General features: G+C 63.1%; 2 protein-coding genes across 2 annotated transcripts; both read left to right on the top strand.

Annotated features, from left to right (window-relative positions):
* Positions 1-354: 354 nt before the first annotated feature.
* MRPL2 (mitochondrial ribosomal protein L2) lies at positions 355-1,943 on the top strand (the record flags this gene model as incomplete). Its single annotated transcript, XM_081998619.1, has 6 exons — positions 355-598; positions 688-829; positions 920-1,035; positions 1,119-1,229; positions 1,568-1,641; positions 1,731-1,943. The coding sequence occupies 6 exons, from the start codon at positions 355-357 to the stop codon at positions 1,941-1,943; spliced, it is 900 nt and encodes a 299-aa protein (XP_081854745.1).
* Positions 1,944-3,488: 1,545 nt separating this feature from the next.
* Positions 3,489-17,481, top strand: LOC309403943 (cullin-9-like). The gene is made up of 29 exons (XM_081998245.1): positions 3,489-4,089; positions 4,764-4,918; positions 5,289-5,798; positions 5,940-6,075; positions 6,528-6,718; positions 7,192-7,570; positions 7,781-7,982; positions 8,297-8,504; positions 8,609-8,802; positions 8,950-9,167; positions 9,318-9,549; positions 9,900-10,005; positions 10,330-10,560; positions 10,703-10,793; positions 10,867-11,038; positions 11,250-11,355; positions 11,754-11,849; positions 11,938-12,113; positions 12,651-12,784; positions 12,864-13,040; positions 13,297-13,412; positions 13,907-14,089; positions 14,455-14,612; positions 15,428-15,638; positions 15,737-15,902; positions 16,061-16,206; positions 16,385-16,502; positions 16,876-17,078; positions 17,159-17,481. The coding sequence occupies exons 1-29, from the start codon at positions 3,495-3,497 to the stop codon at positions 17,441-17,443; spliced, it is 5,895 nt and encodes a 1,964-aa protein (XP_081854371.1). The 5' UTR covers positions 3,489-3,494; the 3' UTR covers positions 17,444-17,481.
* Positions 17,482-18,281: the final 800 nt, after the last annotated feature.

The raw sequence follows: 18,281 nt of genomic DNA, 5'->3' as shown, positions 1-18,281 counted from the left end.
CGGCCGGGGGAACGACTGAGTCCTGCGCGCCACAGCCCCACCCGGCACCCCCGCCGGTCCAACCTGCTCGGCGCGAGGTCTCGACAGCCGCCGCGGTTGCCGTCCCGGTCGCTGTCCCGACCGCGGTGCGGTGGCGGAGATGGGGCGGGGCGAGAACCGAACCCTACACCGTCCACCTCCTCAGCGGCGCAGTCCCTTTAAATCCAACATGGCCGCCGCTTCGGCCCCGCCAGCAGGCGCACGCCACCTCGCGGCGGCACTGCCGGCCTCCAGCGGTGCGGCCCCGTCCCTGCGTGCCGCTTCCGGCGGAGCCCCCACCCCCGCCTTGGCGCAGGCGCGGTGGCGGTAGTGGCGATGGCGGCAGGGTTGTGCCGAGCTTTCGGGGGGTTGCTGCTGTCGGCAGCGCGGCGCTGCGCCCGGCTCCCCGTCTCACCGGCCGGCCCCCCACTCTGCCTGCCATCGGGACCGCTGGCGGCTGCCCTCCGCGGGCTGGGCGGCTCGGCGCCGCGCTGCACCACAGACCCCATGTGGAAGTGCCGGGTCAAGTACACGGTGCGACCCGTGGGCATGAAGAAGACGGGCGGCCGCGACCACACAGGTGGGCGGGCGGGCAGCCGGGGGCGGGCAGGCACCTGGGGCCGGCGGGGCGGGGGCGGGCCCGCCTGCAGCCGCTCCCCTGTCCCACAGGCCGCATCCGCGTGCGGGGGATCGGCGGGGGACACAAGCGGCGGTACCGCATGATCGACTTCCAGCGGCTGCGGTACGAGCCGGGCGCCCCACCGCAGCCCTTCACCGAGAAGGTCATCAACGTCCGATATGACCCTTGCAGGCGAGTGCAGGGCACGGGCTCAGCCCCCAGCCCGGGCTGTTGCGGCTATGGTGAGCACCCTCCATCACCCACCGTGGGTCCCTTGTGCAGGTCGGCTGACATCGCCCTGGTGGCCGGCGGCAACCGGAAGCGCTGGATCGTTGCCACGGAGAATATGCAGCCAGGGGACATCATCAAGAATTCCTCTCACATTGGCAGGATGGCAGGTGCACACCAGGGGCAGCCGTGCTGGCCTTGCCAGGGACTTGTCAGCTGCTCCCTGCCCAACTCATCAGCTTCTGTCTTCCAGTGTCAGCAAATGAAGGGGACGCCTACCCACTGGGGGCTCTGCCTGTGGGCACGCTGATCTGCAACCTGGAGAGCCACCCTGGGAAGGGAGCACAGTACATCCGGGCAGCTGGTGTGTCTCTTGGCAGGGTCCCACCGTCTGTAGCTGAGTTTGGCTTAACATGGAGAGGAGGGCAGGGGTCACCGCTCTGGGTGGCCAGTGACAGGGGGTTGCTGTCTTCTCTTGTCCTTGTGTGAGGGTGAAAAACAGGCCTCCAGAGAGGCAGGGGTAGCTCTGCCCTGTTGATTCCTGGTGATGCCTTGAGGTCCTGCCTTCAGGAAGAAGTGCTGCACAAAGGGCAGTAGCTGAGTCTTTGGGGAGTTCCCAGTGTGTGGATGTGCTTGCCACAGGGTGAGATACTTTGTCCTGCTGCTTGGGGCAGCTGCCTCCTCTCCTCTTGCCTGCTGCAGGGACTTGTGGGGTGCTGCTGAGGAAAGTGAATGGGACGGCCATCGTGCAGCTGCCCTCCAAGAGGCATATGCAGGTAGAGGAGCCGTGCTGTCCCTCATCTGACTGCCTGGGCATGCAGCCATGCATCTCCAGGTAGGCCTACAGCTCTTCTTTGACCCCTAGGTGCTGGAGACCTGCGTGGCCACAGTGGGCCGTGTGTCCAATGTTGACCACAACAAGCGGGTAATCGGGAAGGCGGGACGGAACCGCTGGCTGGGCAAGCGGCCACACACAGGCTTGTGGCATCGCAAAGGTGGCTGGGCCGGGCGCAAGATCAAGCCTCTCCCACCCATGAAGAGCTATGTCAACCTGCCGCGGGTTGCAGCACAGGAGTGATGCGAGGGGCCAATAAAGTGTTCTCCGTGCCACCACTGTCACATTACTGCTGCCTTTTCTGCATGTGCCCTCAGGGGCTGCTTTCCCCATGGGACATGTTTGGCTATGTTTGGACCCTGTAAGGACTCAGGCTGCCAGGAGAGATGAGTGTGAGGCTGTGGGCTGGCTTGGCTTGAGCTTGGGCTGGGTGGGGGTCTTGGTGAGGTCAAACGCAGCTGTGCACAATTGTGCCAAGCCTGGCGGCGGGGCTCTTCCCCCACCCTCAGCTTGTGGTGCAGCGAAGGCAAGTGGGCAGCCCTGTGGCAAGGCAGGAAAGTGCCAGCCAGGGTGATCTGCTGTGCAGTTGGAAAGCACAGACCTCGGCGCCTCCCAGCCCCGGTAATGCCCCCACTGCTCCCCAGCCCCCACTTCTGCCGCCGGCCACGGCTGCCCCCCTTGCTCCCTGCCCTCCCTGTCCCACACTGCCCTAGCCCGCTGCCCCCCAAGTGCCGTACTGCACCACCCGCGTGTCCCATATAGCCTCCAGCTCTCCTGCTGCCCGCCCCCGTCCTGAACTGCCCCAGCTCCACGCCATCCCGGGCCCGCTGGGGCCGGGCCGCTGGCAAGCGAAGCTCGGCCCGGGCGGCTCCAGGCTGGGCGGGTCGCCGCGCATGCGCGCCTGCCGACCCGGAAGCGGCGTGGGAGCAGTCTTAGAGGTAACGCGGCCCGGTGGTGGTGGGTGGGGGACGGTTTTGGTCTGGCGAGTGCCTCGAGCGGGGCTGTCCTGGGGTGGTCCCGGGCTTTTCCTTTTTGAGGAGCCCTGCGGGAAACCTCGGTACCGGAGCCCGAGGTAAGGCGGCCCGGTCCGCCGGCGAGGCTGGGGAGAGGCTGCGGCGGCCGGGCGCTTCTTGTTGCCCCGGGAGCTCTCGCTTGGTCCGCGCTTAGAAGGAGCTTTATTCCTGCCGCTAGCGGGACCACGCAAGCCCGCTGCCCGGTAATTGTGGTGCTGTGCCGCCCGCCTTTAGCGTATGTGTCCCAGGAACCGGGGTGGCCAGGGCATTGGCCTGTTGCTCGACTCTGCTTCCAGTCCCGGTTGGGTGATGTGCAGCGGAGACCTCCAGCACAGGCTTGCGCTGGCACCCAGGGCCAGCATGCGCGCTCCACCTGGCCTGAGGAGCTCTGTCAGCACACAGCCAGGTGTTACAGCTGGGCTTCCTGGGAAAAGCTGCACTTCTTGGGCACTGCTGTCTGTGTTCCTGCCATGCCCACAGCACCTTTAACAGTCCAAAGGTCACTGTGTCCTGGTCTGTTATCTTGTTGCTATATGTGTGCAATTTTCCAAGGACAAAGGGAATTATATCTCATACCTTACTAGTGGTGTTGTGTTAGGGACTTACAGCACTGACCTTGAGTACAGCCAGTACAATAGCACATTTTATTTCTGTTACACTGCCATGTCATAAGTTTCGTGACCCACAGGATGATAAATTTCTAGCCATAGCAAAGCCCGTGCCTCAGCCACTTCTCCCCAGCTCCTGCTTCCCCTCTGTCTCTGCAGGCACATTTCCCATCATGGTGAATGAGAGGCATAATGGCAACCTGCTTGTGCACCTGGGACCCAAATTGCAGGCCTACCCAGAGGAGCTGCTCCGGCAGCGTCGAGGCCACGACGGCCAGCCCGAATACCTGATCCAGTGGAGTATCGTCAGCTTGGAAGAGAGAGCACCGGGAGGCAGCAGTGCCTCTGCTGCAGAGACCAAGCCAGAGAACATCTCCATGTGGATGTCTGCAGAAGAGGTCTGTGCCAGCTGCCCGGCGCTGCTGGGCAAGAGGAAGCTGGAAGGACAGTGGGTGAAAGAGGAGAAGGCAGCCAGCCCGTTCGCTGCAGATGTACCGCTGGATGAAGCCTCACTGCTGGAGATGAAGGCTGATGTCAGGAGCCTGGTGCAGCGAGCTGGCCGGCAGATGGCTGAGTCCGGGGCCCCCGAGTCCTCCATCCTCAACACCATCCATGTGCTGAGCGCGTATGCCAGCATTGGCTCGCTGGCGGGTGCCTTCAAAGAGACAGGAGCCCTTGACTTGCTGATGAAGATGCTGTGCCACAAGGAGAAGCAAATCCGCCGCAGTGCTGGCAAGATGCTGAGGGCCCTGGCTTCACATGATGCAGGTGGGGCCCACTACTGCTCAGTGCCACTGAGGAGGTGCTGCTGGGCAGCTGAGGGGTGCCAGTCCTTTTGTAGGTGTGGGATGCCTGGGAAGCAGCTTGTCTTGGGGCTTGTGGGCAAAAGGGGAAGAATCAGACTGGAGCTTCCAAGTGTCTCCTCAGTCGTAGTTGCCTGGGGTGCTCTAAGACTTGGGAGCTCTTTCCCGTGGCGGGTTCCTGAGCTGGGATGCTGATTAACTGTTAGGAGGACTTATGCCAAAGGGTTTGGCAGAGTGTTGGGGTGTGTCTGCTGCATGCTGCCAATTGGAAAGGCTCTGGCCTGTTCTTGGCAGGGAGCCTTTCCTCAGGCCCTGGTGTGCAGAGGCCTGGTCCTCACCCAGTCCTCTCATTTGAGAGGAGCTGCCATGGCTAGGAAGTGACTGATGCAGCCTGGAAGTGTGCTAGTGGTGATGTGCCTGGAAGGTTGCTAGTGGTGGTGTGTCCCACAGAGAGATCTGTCTTTCCCTGTCCTAGTGCCGGAGTTCATGTGACTCTCCAGTGGGGCAGATGGGGGGCTGATACAGGTTAAAACTTGGATTTTTTTTCTTTCCTGGAACCCTGGCCAGGCTGTCTGGCACATGGAGGGTGGGCTGAGGGTTATCTTTAGGGGGCCTCAAGGGTTTCTGTTGTTGTTGCAGGGAGCTGGGCCTATGTCCTGCTGTCCCTGAGCCAGCAGGATGGAATTGAGCAGCACATGGACTTTGACAGTCGCTACACCTTGCTTGAGCTGTTTGCGGAGACAACATCCTCTGAAGAGCACTGCATGTCCTTTGAGGGGATTCACCTTCCCCAGGTAGCGGCAGGCCCTGCCAGTCCTGGACCTGTGGGCTTTTAGGGGTCAGGTGCGGTGACAGTGGAGGGCCAGAGCTGGTGTCCTTGTTTGGGACGGGAAGGTAGTTGGCAGTGGGCAGCTGAGCAGGACTGGGTTTTGGGAGAGCTGGCATAGGATCTGGGCCTGGCTTGAGGCTGGAGGATGGTGGAGAGGCATGTGGAGAGACTTGTCTCTGAGCAGGGAAATGAGGGTGGGCTGAGAGGTCTCTGCTGCTGCCTGCTGGTCAGAGCTATCCCAGGAGCCTGACTCTGGATGAGCTGGTGGCTTGGAGAGAGAGCTGGGGGCTGGAGGCACTCTGCAGGCTAGAGTCTGACAGCAGTGCTTGTTGCAGATCCCTGGGAAACTGCTGTTCGTCCTGGTGAAGCGCTATCTGTGTGTCACTTCTCTCATGGACAAGCTCAGCAGTGGCATGGAGCAGGGAGGGGGGCAGCAGAACTGCAGTGTGCTGACTGAGGAGAGGAGCCGTGTGAAGCAGGAGTTTGAGTTCAGCATGGCTATGGCAAACCTCATCTTGGAGCTGGTGCACGTGATGGGCTGGGACCACAACCACAAGCCAGAGCTGCTGCCCCAACAGGAGCTGCGGCCTCGCACCACCCGCTCCATCTTCCAGCACAGGGCCACATCCTGCACCACTGCTGAAGCAGCCCCCAGTCCCCCACCAAAAGAGCCCAGCATCTTCAAGACACGCTCAGCCTTCCCAAGCCGCAGCAGCTACGTGGAGTATGTGCAGGCGAACCTGGTGCAAGGCATGCGGGTGCGCATGCTGGAGGACTATGAGCAAGTCAGCATGGGTGATGAGGGTGACTTCCGCCAGAGCAATGACGGCATGCCGCCTGTGCAGGTATCGTCTGCTGGAAGGGCAGGGGCTGTCAAGGGGCCTGTCTGCTCTGTCATATTGTAGGAAGCACACAGCTTTCTGTGGGAGCAGTGGGGTTGGGCTTGCCTTCCCTCAGCAGGGTGTGTATTGGGCTCTCCTCCTCAGGTGTACTGGCAAGCCCTGGGCTCTACATACTGGGTTCACTGGCACATGGTGGAGATCATTGGCCCTTCGGGGCAAGAGGAGCATGAAGGCCAGGAGAAGGTGTCCACCCTGACACACAATGACAGACTGGCAGCAGGTGAGCAGCCTGTCAGCTGGGCCTGCAGCTTTTCTTCCCAGCCCTTCTGCACCTGCAGGCTGTCACTGTGCATTCTGCTGGTGCGGGGGTGTCTGAGTGCATTGCCCTGGCTGGTCCAGGCACTGTGGGAACAGGTTGGGGGAGCAGTGAGCTAGAGGTGCCCATTTTGAGCATATGCTTCTTCTGTTCTACAGCCCAAAGAGGTTCAAGAGAAGATGATAATCCCCATCTCTGCAGCTTCTGGGGTGTCCTCCCAGCATGTTCCCTTTCTCTTGCTGCCCTCCTGTCACCTCCCTTTCCCACACTTTCCTTTCACTCCCCATGGGACAGTGGGGACCTCTTCTGCCCAGATGGGCCACATGAGCTCTTTCCCTGAGGAATGTGGAGTGTGCAGCAGAGGATGGGGACTTGGCAGAGCTGACAGTGCCCTTCCTTGCTCTGCTTTCCTGCAGTTGCGCAGCCATTTTTCCACAAGCCCTTTGCGGGGCTGTACTCTCTGCCTTACCTGGGGGAGCAGCCGACCAAGGCTGCAGAGGCCCTGAGCCGTGCCGAGTGGTGGGAGCTGCTCTTCTTTGTGAAGAAGCTGGAAGCACAGGAGCAGAAAGACATCATCTGTCTCCTCCAGCAGGACCAGAGAGAGCAGGTATGGGCCAGAGCCTGCAGTGGGGAAACGGGAGGGAGGGAGAATGTTTGGGAAGGGTCTGGGCCCAGAGGAGGAGATGGTAAGCGTGAGCTGTGCAGGGTCAGCCTGGGTGGGACTGAAATGGGAGGAGGGTGAGTCGGGGATGGTGAAAGTGTGGGGAGGTGGGCACAGCAAAGGGGTGAGGAGAGGTGAGAGGAAACGCAGTCTCCCATGACCCTGTGTCCAGCGAGGTTTGGGTAGGTGAGGCAAGCCCATGGAGTGATTCTGCTGGTTGGGCTTGGGTGGCGAGTGCAGGTGGGAGGTCTGGGCTGGTGATAGTTGGGTTGGGGACAGCTGGGGAGGACGGCACTGGGGAATGGCCCTGGAGGCCTCCAGCAGCCTGCAGCCTTTCTGTCTGTTCTGGCACTGGCTGTCACAAGGAGTGTGGGGTCTGTGGTGGGTCCGTGAGGGTTAACTTGACCGCATCTGCCCAGCTCTTGGAGGTGGATGAAGAAGCCCTGTTCCAGCTATCGGTACCTGTGGAGCTGGCCCAGAAGGTGCTGTGGGTCTTGGAGAAGCGGTGCCAGGGCAGCACTCAGCGTGACCTGCGCGGCTCCCACATCTACACCAAATACTTCCTCGGTAGGGGTGCCGAACAGGATACTGAGGGGAGCACCGCGGTGTCCTCAGAGGGTGCCAGCTGCAGCAGCACTGGCCCTGAAGCCAAAATGGCCAAGGCAGCAAAGGAAGACCTTTCCGCAGCCACAGTGCTGCCTCAAGCCCCTGCAGCAAAGTCAGATTCTCAGCTGTTCAGCGAGCTTCTTGAGAGGGAAGGGCTGTTCTTCCCAGAGGTGGCAGAGGAGCAGATCAAAGGTAATTTCCTGCTACATGCTGGGGTACAAGCATGGTGCTGGAGGCAACTCTGTTGCCTTGATGGAGGAAGGCTCTGGGCAGGGTATGGGCGGTGAGCTGCTCGGAGGTTGCCTGGGGAGGGAGGCGGGCCTGTGGGTGCCTGGCACCCCAGGCGTTGCTGGGGATGTTACTGCTGCCCTGACACTTGTGTCCCTGCCTCCCTCCTGCCAGTGTTGGGCAGCCCCGAGGGGCTGAGTGAGAGGGGCTCGCTGGCCAAGATTGCAGCCATGGTGGATGTGATCCAGAGCAGCAGCTCAGAGGTGGGGTTGCGCTTAGCCGGGCTCAAGCGCATCCTGAAGATCCTGGAGGAGGAACCTGAGCCGGAGCAGCAAGTCGGCAAATCCCAGGGCAGGCTGGGGACCAGGAGTGTCGGGTGAGAGATGGGGTGCTGCGCAGCCCTCCTGCTGGCAGGGGAGGGCTGTGTTGGTGGGGTGGGGGACAGTACTGCAGGTGGGAGTGCGGGAGGTGTCAGTGGAAGTGTGAAGGCCAGTGTGTCCCTGCGTGCTCAGCCAGAACAGAAGAGAGGTGGATTTTGTGTCCCTTTGTCCCAGGCAGCCTCATTCCTGAGGCTGACCCAGGTGTGGTAGAGCCATGTGGGCAGGGAGAAGGTGGCTGGCAAGGCCTGGGATGCCGGTGTGAGAGCGACAGTGCCAGGAGGCTCCTCCTGAGGCGTCCTTTCCCATGCAGGGAGAAGCTGGTGAAGGTGGCAGTGGAGCTGCTGAGCACTGAGGTGGCAGAGAAGGCCCTGGTGGCGGTGACGCTGCGACTGCTGGCTGTGCTGATGGCGAAATATGACTGGCGTGTGCCGTTTGCCACAGAAGGCGGTGTGCGGGCTGTGCTGGCTTGCATGCAGCAGCATGCCTCCTCTGCCCTGGTGCAGCAGACTGGCCTGGCGGTGAGTGTGGCAGAGGGGATGCTGTAGGTGGGTGGGCAGGGTGCAGGCTCGCCCAGGTATGGCAGAGATGCCCGCTGCCCTTCTGACTGCTGTTGACCTTGCAGGCCCTGAAGGTGCTGGTGGGAGCTGTGGCCGGTGAGCCAGGAGGTGCCAGTGGGAAGCCCTTGCCCCTGAACCATGCTGACGCGCAGATGATGCGGGAGATCTTTGCCAGCATTGGCTCTGCCTCCAGCGAGGGCTCGGCGAGCCTGCTGAGTGCCATCCCTGCCGCCATGAGCACCATGCAGAGGGTCCCAGGGTAGGGGCAGAGTGAGGACAGCGGCTGGGTGTGGGGGGACTCTCTGCATGGTGGGGGGTGGGCAAGGCAGGCAAGTGGCTTGTGGGTGCAGCAGGGGAGGCTCTGTGCTTGGGGGAGGAAGGTGCCCGCATCGCTCTGTCCCTGCAGGGGCTCCTCAGGTGTGCAGAACGGCTTGCTGGTGGTGAACATGCTGATCGACAGCCACCGGGGCCTGGCGGAGCAGCTGGCGAGCTGTGATCTCCCCAGGGTGCTGCAGAGCTGCTGGTGGGATGGGCAGAGCACCGGCTGCCCTCATGCAATGCTGGCCCTCAGCACGATCAACCGCCTGGCGGAGCACCGGCTACCCCTGGGCTCGGAGATGGCAGGTAGCGGGCTCCTGCCTACCCCTGCCCCCTGCCTTGCCATGGCCCCACGGATGCAGCGGGCAGGGCTGTCTTGCCTGCCAGGGCAGAGCACCCTGCTGGCGCCTGTCAAGCAAGTGCCTGGGCTGGGCCCATGTGTCCTTGTCGTGGCAGGCAGAGAGGCCCCGCTGGACCTGAGGGACATGCGGATGCTTCTGGACGGCCTGGGGGATGGCACCTTCTCCAAGGATGTGGTGGCAGCCCTGGAGCGGCAGCTCTGCGGTGAAGGCCCTGTCCCCTCTGGCGAGGCGGCCCAGCTGCTGCAGGACAACAGATGCTTCAGGCTGCTGCTGCGCAGCTTTGAGCTGCTAGGGGCAGAGAAGGCTGTGAGCCTGAGCATCCTCAGGTGGGTCCAGGGGGATTTGGTGGGGGTCCGGGGCCTCTGCAGCAGGTGTGTATGTGCTGGTGGCGATGCTGGGGGGACACAGCACATGTTTGTGGTGCTGTTGTTCTTTGCCAGGGGCAGGTGCACCCCAGCACATATGCAGGTGCTGACTGGGGTGCCCTGAGGCGCAGGGCCATGTGGGGACAGAGCAGCATGTGCCTGGGTGCTGGTGGGGTGTCCAAGGTGCCTGGAGAGCCTTGGCTGCCAGTCCCTGTGGGGTGCCAGCCTTCCAGGTGTGGCAGGGAAGCAGGGCTGCCTCTGGCACCGCTGTCTTTGTGCCCTGGCCTGAGTGGGCCCCCTCCGTCACTCAGGATCCTGAACAAGTTCCTGGACGGTTACCAGGAGGATGTGCTGCCCTGGCACGAGTGTGTGGAGCCTTGTTTGTCCTCCCTGAGTACCCACAGCAGTGACCGGGAGGTGAGGGGGCCCCGGGACTCCCAGCAGGCAGGGGCAGCTTTGCTGGCTGTGCCGTGCATAGGCTGGGCCTGGTGTTGGTGAAGCGGGGTCCCCGCCTGCAGCAGCCTGGCCTCATTGTGGCCAACGTGCTGGGAGAGGTGGGGAGAGGCTGTCCTGGCTGTGGCCACGTCCCAGTGGCTGGCGTGCCCAGCCCTGTGCCTGGCCAGGCTCTCACGGGTGCTGCTGCGGTGTTGGGGTGGAAGGGGATGGAGCACTGCAGGCCCCTGTTGCTGGGTGCTGGTGGGTTCCTAGCGCCGGTGCATCCGCTCATGGCTGCTTGCTCAGCAGGTGGTGCAGGGGGTCGTAGGCTTCCTGCACCGCCTGGCCACCATCAGCAAGGACTGCACGGTGGTCATGTGCCGTGTGGGCACCCGCGAAGCTCTGTCCAAAGCCCTGGACAAGCACAGCACGCCCCTGTCACTGGCGCCAGCCCTGCTCGACCTGGTGGTTGACTGTGAGAAGTACGCCAGCCTCTACAAGAAGCTGACGACTAGCATCTTGGCTGGCTGCATCCAGGTGGGCCTGGGGAGGCCCAGCTGTGCTGGGGCTCTGGGTCTTGGGGGCCGTCCAGCTGTCCCTGGCACCGAGGGGCAGCCCTGCGGTGGGCGAGGGGAGGAGGACCCAGCGTTCCCAGTAAGAGCCTTGCCCTACCCCGTAGCTGGTCCTGGGGCAAATTGAGGAGCACCGCCGGCGCCACCAGCCCATCAGCATCCCATTCTTCGACGTCTTTCTGTGCAACCTGTGCCGAGGTGAGTGTGGGGAGCAGGAGCTGGAGCCCCGTGCTGGCCTGGTGGCTGTGGGCTCCATGTGCTCTCCCCACAGGCTCCAGCGTGGAGGTGAAGGAGGACAAGTGTTGGGAGAAGGTGCAGGTCTCCTCCAACCCCCACCGGGCCAGCAAGCTCACGGACAGGAACCCCAAGACCTACTGGGAGTCGAATGGCAGCACCGGCTCCCACTTCATCACTGTCCACATGCAGTGTGGTGTGGTGGTCAGGTGGGGCTGGGCCAGGGGGGCTGAGGGGCCTTGGGGCCAGGAGGGCCAGCAGATGTGCAGGGAGGAGAGGGCTTTGGGGATCTGTGCAAGCCCTGTCCCCGCGGTCCCCATCCTGCGGCTTGCTGGATGTGGGCAACAGTGCGTGGGGCTATCAGGGGCCAGGGCAGGGAGGTGAGGACTGCTGGGCAGCACTGTGTTTGCTGTGCTTCAGGGAGATGAGCATGCTGGTAGCCAGCGAGGACTCCAGCTACATGCCAGCCCGTGTCGTGGTGCTGGGGGGAGACAGCCCTGCCACCATCAGAACTGAGCTCAATGCGGTGAGTCTCGCACGGGCTGCTCAGGCCATGGGGCTCCATGGGAATGGCGGGCTGGTGCTTGCTGTGTCCCCTGAAGGTCTCGCCCTGGTGCAGGGCCCTGGGAGATGCCCCACAGGAAGGTGGGGGTGGCAGGAACTGTGCTGCGGGAGCCTCCTCCTGGCTGTAGGCAGCAGGTGCTGGAGACTTGGGCATGGGCAGCCCTGCAGCACAGTCTGCAGCAGGCTGGTGTGCTGGGGCTGTGAGCCAGAAGGGGGGACCCTGGCGGGGGTTGCCCTGTGTCCGCGTAGGGCGTGCTGGGGGGGCAGAGGCCATGGCTTTAATGGGTGGTGGCCAGAGGAGCATGCAGGGTGGCTGACACTCAGTGCCTGGCATGCTGAGGGCTCACGGTCTGCCTGCAGGTGACCATCCTGCCCTCAGACAGCAGAGTGATCCTGCTGGAGAACATGACCCGCTTCTGGCCCGTCATTCAGATCCGTGTGAAGCGGTGCCAGCAGGTAGGGGAGCAGGGGGCCGGGCCAGGGGGCTGGCAACATGAGGCATCAGGGCCGTGCCTGATGAGCTGAGGGTCACGCTCTCCCGTAGGGTGGCATTGACACACGTGTGCGTGGCATTGAGGTGCTGGGCCCCAAGCCCACTTTCTGGCCCATTTTCAAGGAGCAGCTGTGCCGGCGGACGTTCCTCTCCTGCACTGCTCGGGCTCATGCCTGGTGCCAGGAGATCTGCCGGGACCGGGGGCGACTGCTGCAGCTCTTTGGCAGGTGGGTTGTCTCCTGACTGCATCGCTGTGTCCCCAGTGTCCCAGGGCCTGGGAGTTTGGTGCTGGCAGCTGATGAGGGGACTGCAGGGCCAGAAGAGGAGCAGCGAGGTATTGCGCCAGGACAAGGAGGGGCCCTCGCTCCTCCGTGGCCACCAGCGGTTCCAGAGGGCCAGGGCCACCTTGGGGTCCCCCAAGTTTAATCTGTGCACGTGGGCATGGCTAGCCCACCAGAGAGGTGCCCCGCAGGGTGCGTCCTGACCTGGTGGAGGTCAGTCAGGCGCAGGCAGGATCTTGCGGCCACAGATGTCGCGCAGCCCCCCGGTTCGGTGGGGGCTGCGAGGGTCCCAAGGCCCAGTGCAGGGAGGCCCCGGGGGCAGTGAGGGGCCCTTGCTGCTGGGGGTGAGTGGGGCTGCTGAGCTGTCATGCTTGGCAAGTGGCAGGGCAGGGAGCGACTGCCACACTCTGCTTTCCTGGGGGCATCCCCTTGGCCATCGGCGGGTGCCCGGCAGCACTGTGTGCTGCCTGGTCGCTGTTGCAGGCTGAACCGGGTGCTGCAGCATGAGCAGGGCTTCGCCGACCGCTTCCTTCCTGATGACGAGGCAGCCTGGGCATTGGGCAGGACGTGCTGGGAGGCCCTGGTGAACCCCTTGGTGCAGAGCATCACCAGCCCAGGTACACTGCGCTCTCCCGGGCCTGTCCGCGCCGTGCCCCAGGCTGAGGCACCCTGCTCTGAGCCTGTCTGGCCTCGCAGACCCCCATGGCATCAGCCCCCTGGCCTGGCTGCTGAGCGAGTACCTAGAGAGCATGGAGCCACCCTGTGGCGCTGCGAGCCGTGGTGCTGTCTTTGGTTCCCGTGTGCGGCGCCTGACCCAGCTCCTGGTGCACGTGGATCCCGGCAGCCAGGAGCTGGAGGAGGCAAGAGTAGCTGGTGAGCGAGGATCTGCCCTCCTGTGGGACTGGGAGGGTGGTGGTCCAGAGTGCCAGGCTGCAGCGGTGGGGATCCGCTGCGGAGGCCTCTGTGGCACAGGAGGCTCCTGAGCCGGGGAATGCTTGTGGCTGTGCCCCCTCAGTGGGGTGCATCTCCTCTGCCCTGCTCCCGCCAAGGGAGATGGGGATGTTGCTGTCAGTCAGTGTGTGGAGCCTGCCCACAGAGCCACGCTGAGCCTAGGGTTGTCCCTTGGCAGGTGGGAAGGAGGGGAAGAACAAGGAGGTGCCGGCCAGGGCTGCAAAGACGGTGGTGGAGAAGTCGAGCAGCCTGTGGGGCATCTCGCAGTGCTGGCGTGGCGTGGTGCAGCAGCAGGTAGAGCTTGGAGGGCTGGCTGTGGGGGTTGGAGAGGCAATGTGGGAGCCCACACTGTGTGGGTGTAGGGGGGAGCAGGGCCTGGCAGTGCCCTGGGAGCGTGGGGAGGGTGCAGGGCTGTACCTGGTCTCTGTGGGGCCTGGAGGGATGTGGGGACAGCCCTGCCATGCTTGCCACCCTGGTGGGGCTCAGGTGTCAGCCTGGCCCTGTGCCCAGGCTGTTGCTGCAGGCCGGGAGACAGGTACAGTGTTGGGCCACTTATTTCCTGCTGGGCTGCTGCTGCACTTCTGTCCTGCCCCCACAGCCCCTCGGGGCTACGCTCGCACCTCACCGCAAGTTCTCGGTAGCCCGCAGCAGCACCAGGGCCTCTAGTTGGCCCCTGGCTGGGACCCGGGCAGCTGGTGTCGGCAGTGAGGCAGGGGGCTGTGAATGTTCCTGCAGGCGACAGGCACGCCCCACTGCGGGGCTCACCCTTCTTGTGCGCCGTCTCGCAGGTGCAGCAGTTCCTGGAGGCGGCAGGGCAGGCACCGGACCTTGTGGAGCGATACTGCGGGCTGTACCAGCGCCTGCGCGGCGCCACGGAGGAGCTCTTTGGGCAGCAGGCTGCCTTTGTGCTGGCCCTGGGCCAGGGCTTCGCAGGAGCTTTGCTGCAGCTCTCCTTCCTTACCAGCCTGCACGTGAGTCGAGGGGGTGTGGCGCTAGCAGCGGGGCCCCAGCCCTACCGGCCCTGGGCGCAGGCCAGGGAGGCTGCCCTGGCCCACGGCCTCGGGCTGAGCTCTGGGTGGGCAGTGTCCTGGCTCTCCACCGACCCACAGTGCCCTGCCCTGCAGCGGCCCTGGATGGTGCCCAACTGTGGGTGCGCGGTGCCTGTCACGGCATGGCCCTGGCCCCGGCACGCTCCTGCCTCGAGCTAATGCCTGGGCGGCCTCGGCCCCTGCCTGAGAGGGGGCAGCCCCAGCTGCTTCCCACATGGACATTCCCTCAGCCTGGCCCTGCGGCCACCCGGTGAGCCCCCTCCACAGCCAGTTGTGTCCCTCTGCAGGTGAGTGAGCAGTTTGCCCGCTACCTTGATGGGCAGATCCAGGAGCTCCACAGGGCTGCGGGCAGCGCAGGGTCACTGCAACGGCTACAGCAGATCCTGGAGCCCTTCGTTGTCGTCAGTGGCCTGGAGCTCGCCCACACCTTCGAGCACTTCTACCGGTGAGGGGTGCCGTGTCTCCATGGGAGCTGAGGATCTGGTGCGGTGTGGCGGGGGAGGTGCAGGTGGTGCTGAGGCCATGGCTGAGCGTGGCCTGGTGTGGCAGTGGTGCTTCTGCATCGCTTTTCCCGTCTTGCGTGTGGAGGGAAAGGCTGTGAAGGCCCGTGGGCGCAGCCAGTCTGCAGACGCATGTTCCCTGCTGGCGACAGGGAGGGGAGATGGGTGCTGTTGGGCCCATGCACCTGGGGGCCAGGGCCGTCTCTGTCTTCTGGTGGGTGGCTGATGGCGACGGCGCTTGGGCCGGCCCCTAAAGGTTTTTTGGGCCCCTCACTACAAGAAGGACATTGAGTGGCTGGAGCGTGTCCAGAGAAGAGCAACGAAGCTGGTGAGGGGTCTGGAGAAGAAGTCTTGTGAGGAGCGGCTGAGGGAACTGGGGTGGTTTAGTCTGGAGAAGAGGAGGCTGAGGGGAGACCTTGCTCTCTGCAACTACCTAAAAGGGGGTTGTGGTGAGGTGGGTGTTGGTCTCTTCTCCCAAGTAACTAGCGATAGGATGAGAGGAAATGGCCTCCAGTTGCGCCAGGGGAGGTTTAGACTAGATATTGGGAAAAATTTCTTCACGGAAAGAGTTGCCAAACATTGGACTAGGCTGCCCAGGGAGGTGGTGTCACCATCACTGGGAGTGCTCAAAAAATGTGTAGATGTGGCACTTCATGGGCAGGTGCTGGGTTGACGGCTGGACTTGATGATCTTAAAGGTCTTTTCCAACCTTAATTAATTATTCTGTGATTCTGTGACCTGATGCTGGCCCCTGTGGCAGGCACTACCTGGGTGACCGACTCCTGGCACAAGGGCCGTCTTGGCTGGAAGGAGCCATTGTGGAGCAGATCGGGCTGTGCTTCCCCAGCCGCTTCCCCCAAGAGATGCTGAACAACTTGGCTGAGTCGGAGGAGCTCCAGCAGCAGTTTTACCTTTTCCAGCTGCAGGAGCAGGACAAGCGGCTGCTGGAGCTGGACATGGGCCTGGACGAGGTGAGCGTGCTGGTGAGGTGGGGAGGCTGGGGGCTGCCCTCATTCCTCACAAGGATCCCGGGGCCTGTGCTGAGCCACCCTCGTGTCCACGTGCCCAGGCACTGGGGACAGCCTCGGTGGCGGATGTGCCAGAGGTGAAGGTGCTGGCCCTGTCCCTGCGCTGCTGGCCCGTTTCCCCGTTCTGCTATATGGATGAACCTGGGAAGTTTTTCTCAGCGGCCTTGAGCTCCTCTCTGGATGAGTTTGCCGACTTCTGCAGGCGGAGTGAGTGTTGCGGCAGTGGGTGTGCATGGGGGTCTTGCCGGGGCCCAGGCCTTCCACAGCAGCTCAACCAGAAGTGGCAGGAGTGCTGGGGTGTGCCGGGAGTGCCTGTCAGGGCTGGCCCCTGGCCCTTGCGCTGCAGCTGATGCTGTCTCTGGCAGGTCAGAGCCAGCTGGGCTGGGAGTGTACAAAGCCCCGGCGGTTGCAGTGGACATGGCTGGGCCATGCTGAACTGCAGTTTGGAGACTGTATCCTCCACGTGTCCACGCTGCAGATGTACATCCTGCTGTGCTTCAACAACGCTGAGGTAGGAGCCGGGGCTGCGGTGGCGTGAGGGAGGCAGCAGATGCTGGAGCATGGCAGGGCCATGTCCTCCCTTCCGGTGGGGTCTCCAGCGGTGTTTGGCGCACAGGCTCTCCCTTGTTTGGCTGGGCCTGTGGCTGGTGGGCCTTGACTGGCCATTCCCCTCCCATGCACTCCTGCAGGAGGTGGCTGTGGAGGCCCTGCTGCAGGCTACAGGGCTCCCTGCTGACCTGGTGCACCATGCACTGACTCCGCTGACCCATGGCGAGGGCATCCTAGTGCGGAGCTGCATGCCAGGAGGTCAGCGTGGGGCTGGGGCACTGCTGGGGAGGTGCTGGTGCAGGGGTGTGTGAGCTTGTAGGGGAAGCAAGTGGGCTGGGGTGAGTCTATGTTGGTGCTCAGGGCGCAGGTCTGTGTGCCATGTGTGGGGCCGAGCATGGGGTGTGGGTCAGCGTGGGTAGTTGGGTCTCCAGTCTGGGTGTGGGCCTGGGGACTGGGGCTAGGGGATGTGTGTGTGGCTGTTTCTTGGGACCGTGTGTGGGGAACAGGGATGGGGCTGACGCCTGTGAAGGCAGCAGCGGGAGGCACAGGGTTGGGTCCAACAGCCACATGTGTGTCTGGGGCTCCTTCAGGCCCCAGCTTGGGGCTTGGCTGACCCTGAGTCGGGTGCTAGCTCCAGGTGTGCTGCGGCTGAACCAGGCAGCCCTGGCCCATGCCTCTGGCCACCACCTGAGGCTGCTGCCCCGGCAGAGGTACCTGCGGGCGGAGAGGGCTGAGGTCAGTGCCCTGGAAAGGAAGAGGAACGTCCTGTGCTGCCTCATCATCCGCATCCTCAAGGTGGAGAAGCAGCTCCACATTGACAACCTGGTGTTTAGGGTATGGAGGGCTTGAGGGGCAGAGAGGGGCTGCCTGGGTGCTGCACCACACTGCAATGTGGGGCTCCCTTGCTGCTGTAGGTGATTGATGCCTGTCAGAAGGGTGAGCTGGGGCCAGGGCTGCAGTTCCCGAGCTTCTGCTGCCACAGCGTGGATGTGCTGTCCTGTGTCCTGCACCTGCTCAACCAGGGCTATCTCCGGCGCCAGGAGGAGAGGCCTCATGTCTTGGAATACACCTCTGCTGAACCCACAACACCCCACACCTCCCAGGTCCAACCCCAGGTTGCCTTCCAGACTGTAGAGATCAAGACTGCAGCAACCCCAGCCTCTGCCGAACGGAGACAGAATTTTTCAACCTTCAGGTAGATAAGGAGCTGGCTGGATTGGGAGAACACAGGCCAGGTGCAGTCTGTCTCTTCCTGAGTACTTGTGGGTTATATTTTGAATAAACAAGCCAAACTCCATCCAGTCACAAGCCCTAGTCTGTCAAGAACAAAGCTGGCCCATGGCTGGGAGTGAGGCCAGGTCATACCACTGTGTTGCTGTGCCCAGGCAGCTGTGACAGCTGTGCTTGCTGGAGTGGTGGTAGTAGCCACACCCTGCCTGGATTTGTTCTCTCCCAGCTGTGCTGGGCCATGCCCTCAGGCATGGAGAGACACACACACCTGCCATAATAGTACCAGCATTAATTTATTAAAATTAATCCTGAAAAGTAACCGTACAATAAATTTAAAAAAAATAGAATCTTGTAAAAAAAAAAAACCCAGGTGCCCCCATGCCACATCTCCAGCTGGCAGCACCATGGGGCAGGGCTGGTTGGGAAGGGATAGGGAGATGAGGGTGACCCCCATTAGCCTGGGGACAGCCTCAGCAGTGGGGCTGCAGCAGGACTAGAAAAGCTGCTGAGGCTCAGCCCTGCAGGGCAAGGCCGGACACAGCAATGGGGGGCTGGTGAGGCGTGGTACAGGGTTGGTGGGCCCTGCTCAGCACCTGCCCCCCACCCAAGTAATCCTGCTGGCTCTAGTGCTGGGGAACCTGTCAGGGCCCAGCCCAGCTGGGGCCCTGGCTGGCTGGGGAGCTGGCCTGGCAGGTGCATCATGGGAGAGCGGCGCCCAGAGCCCTTTCTGGGTGCCTGCTGGCTGCTGCCAACCCTTGTCCCAGGCTGCTGTTGGGGGTCACAGGAGGCAGATGGCATAGTGCCCTG

Source organism: Phaethon aethereus, assembly GCF_964289735.1.
Source record: "Phaethon aethereus genome assembly, chromosome: 3".
Classification (NCBI taxonomy): domain Eukaryota; kingdom Metazoa; phylum Chordata; class Aves; order Phaethontiformes; family Phaethontidae; genus Phaethon; species Phaethon aethereus.
This window is presented reverse-complemented; position numbering and strand designations above follow the sequence as displayed.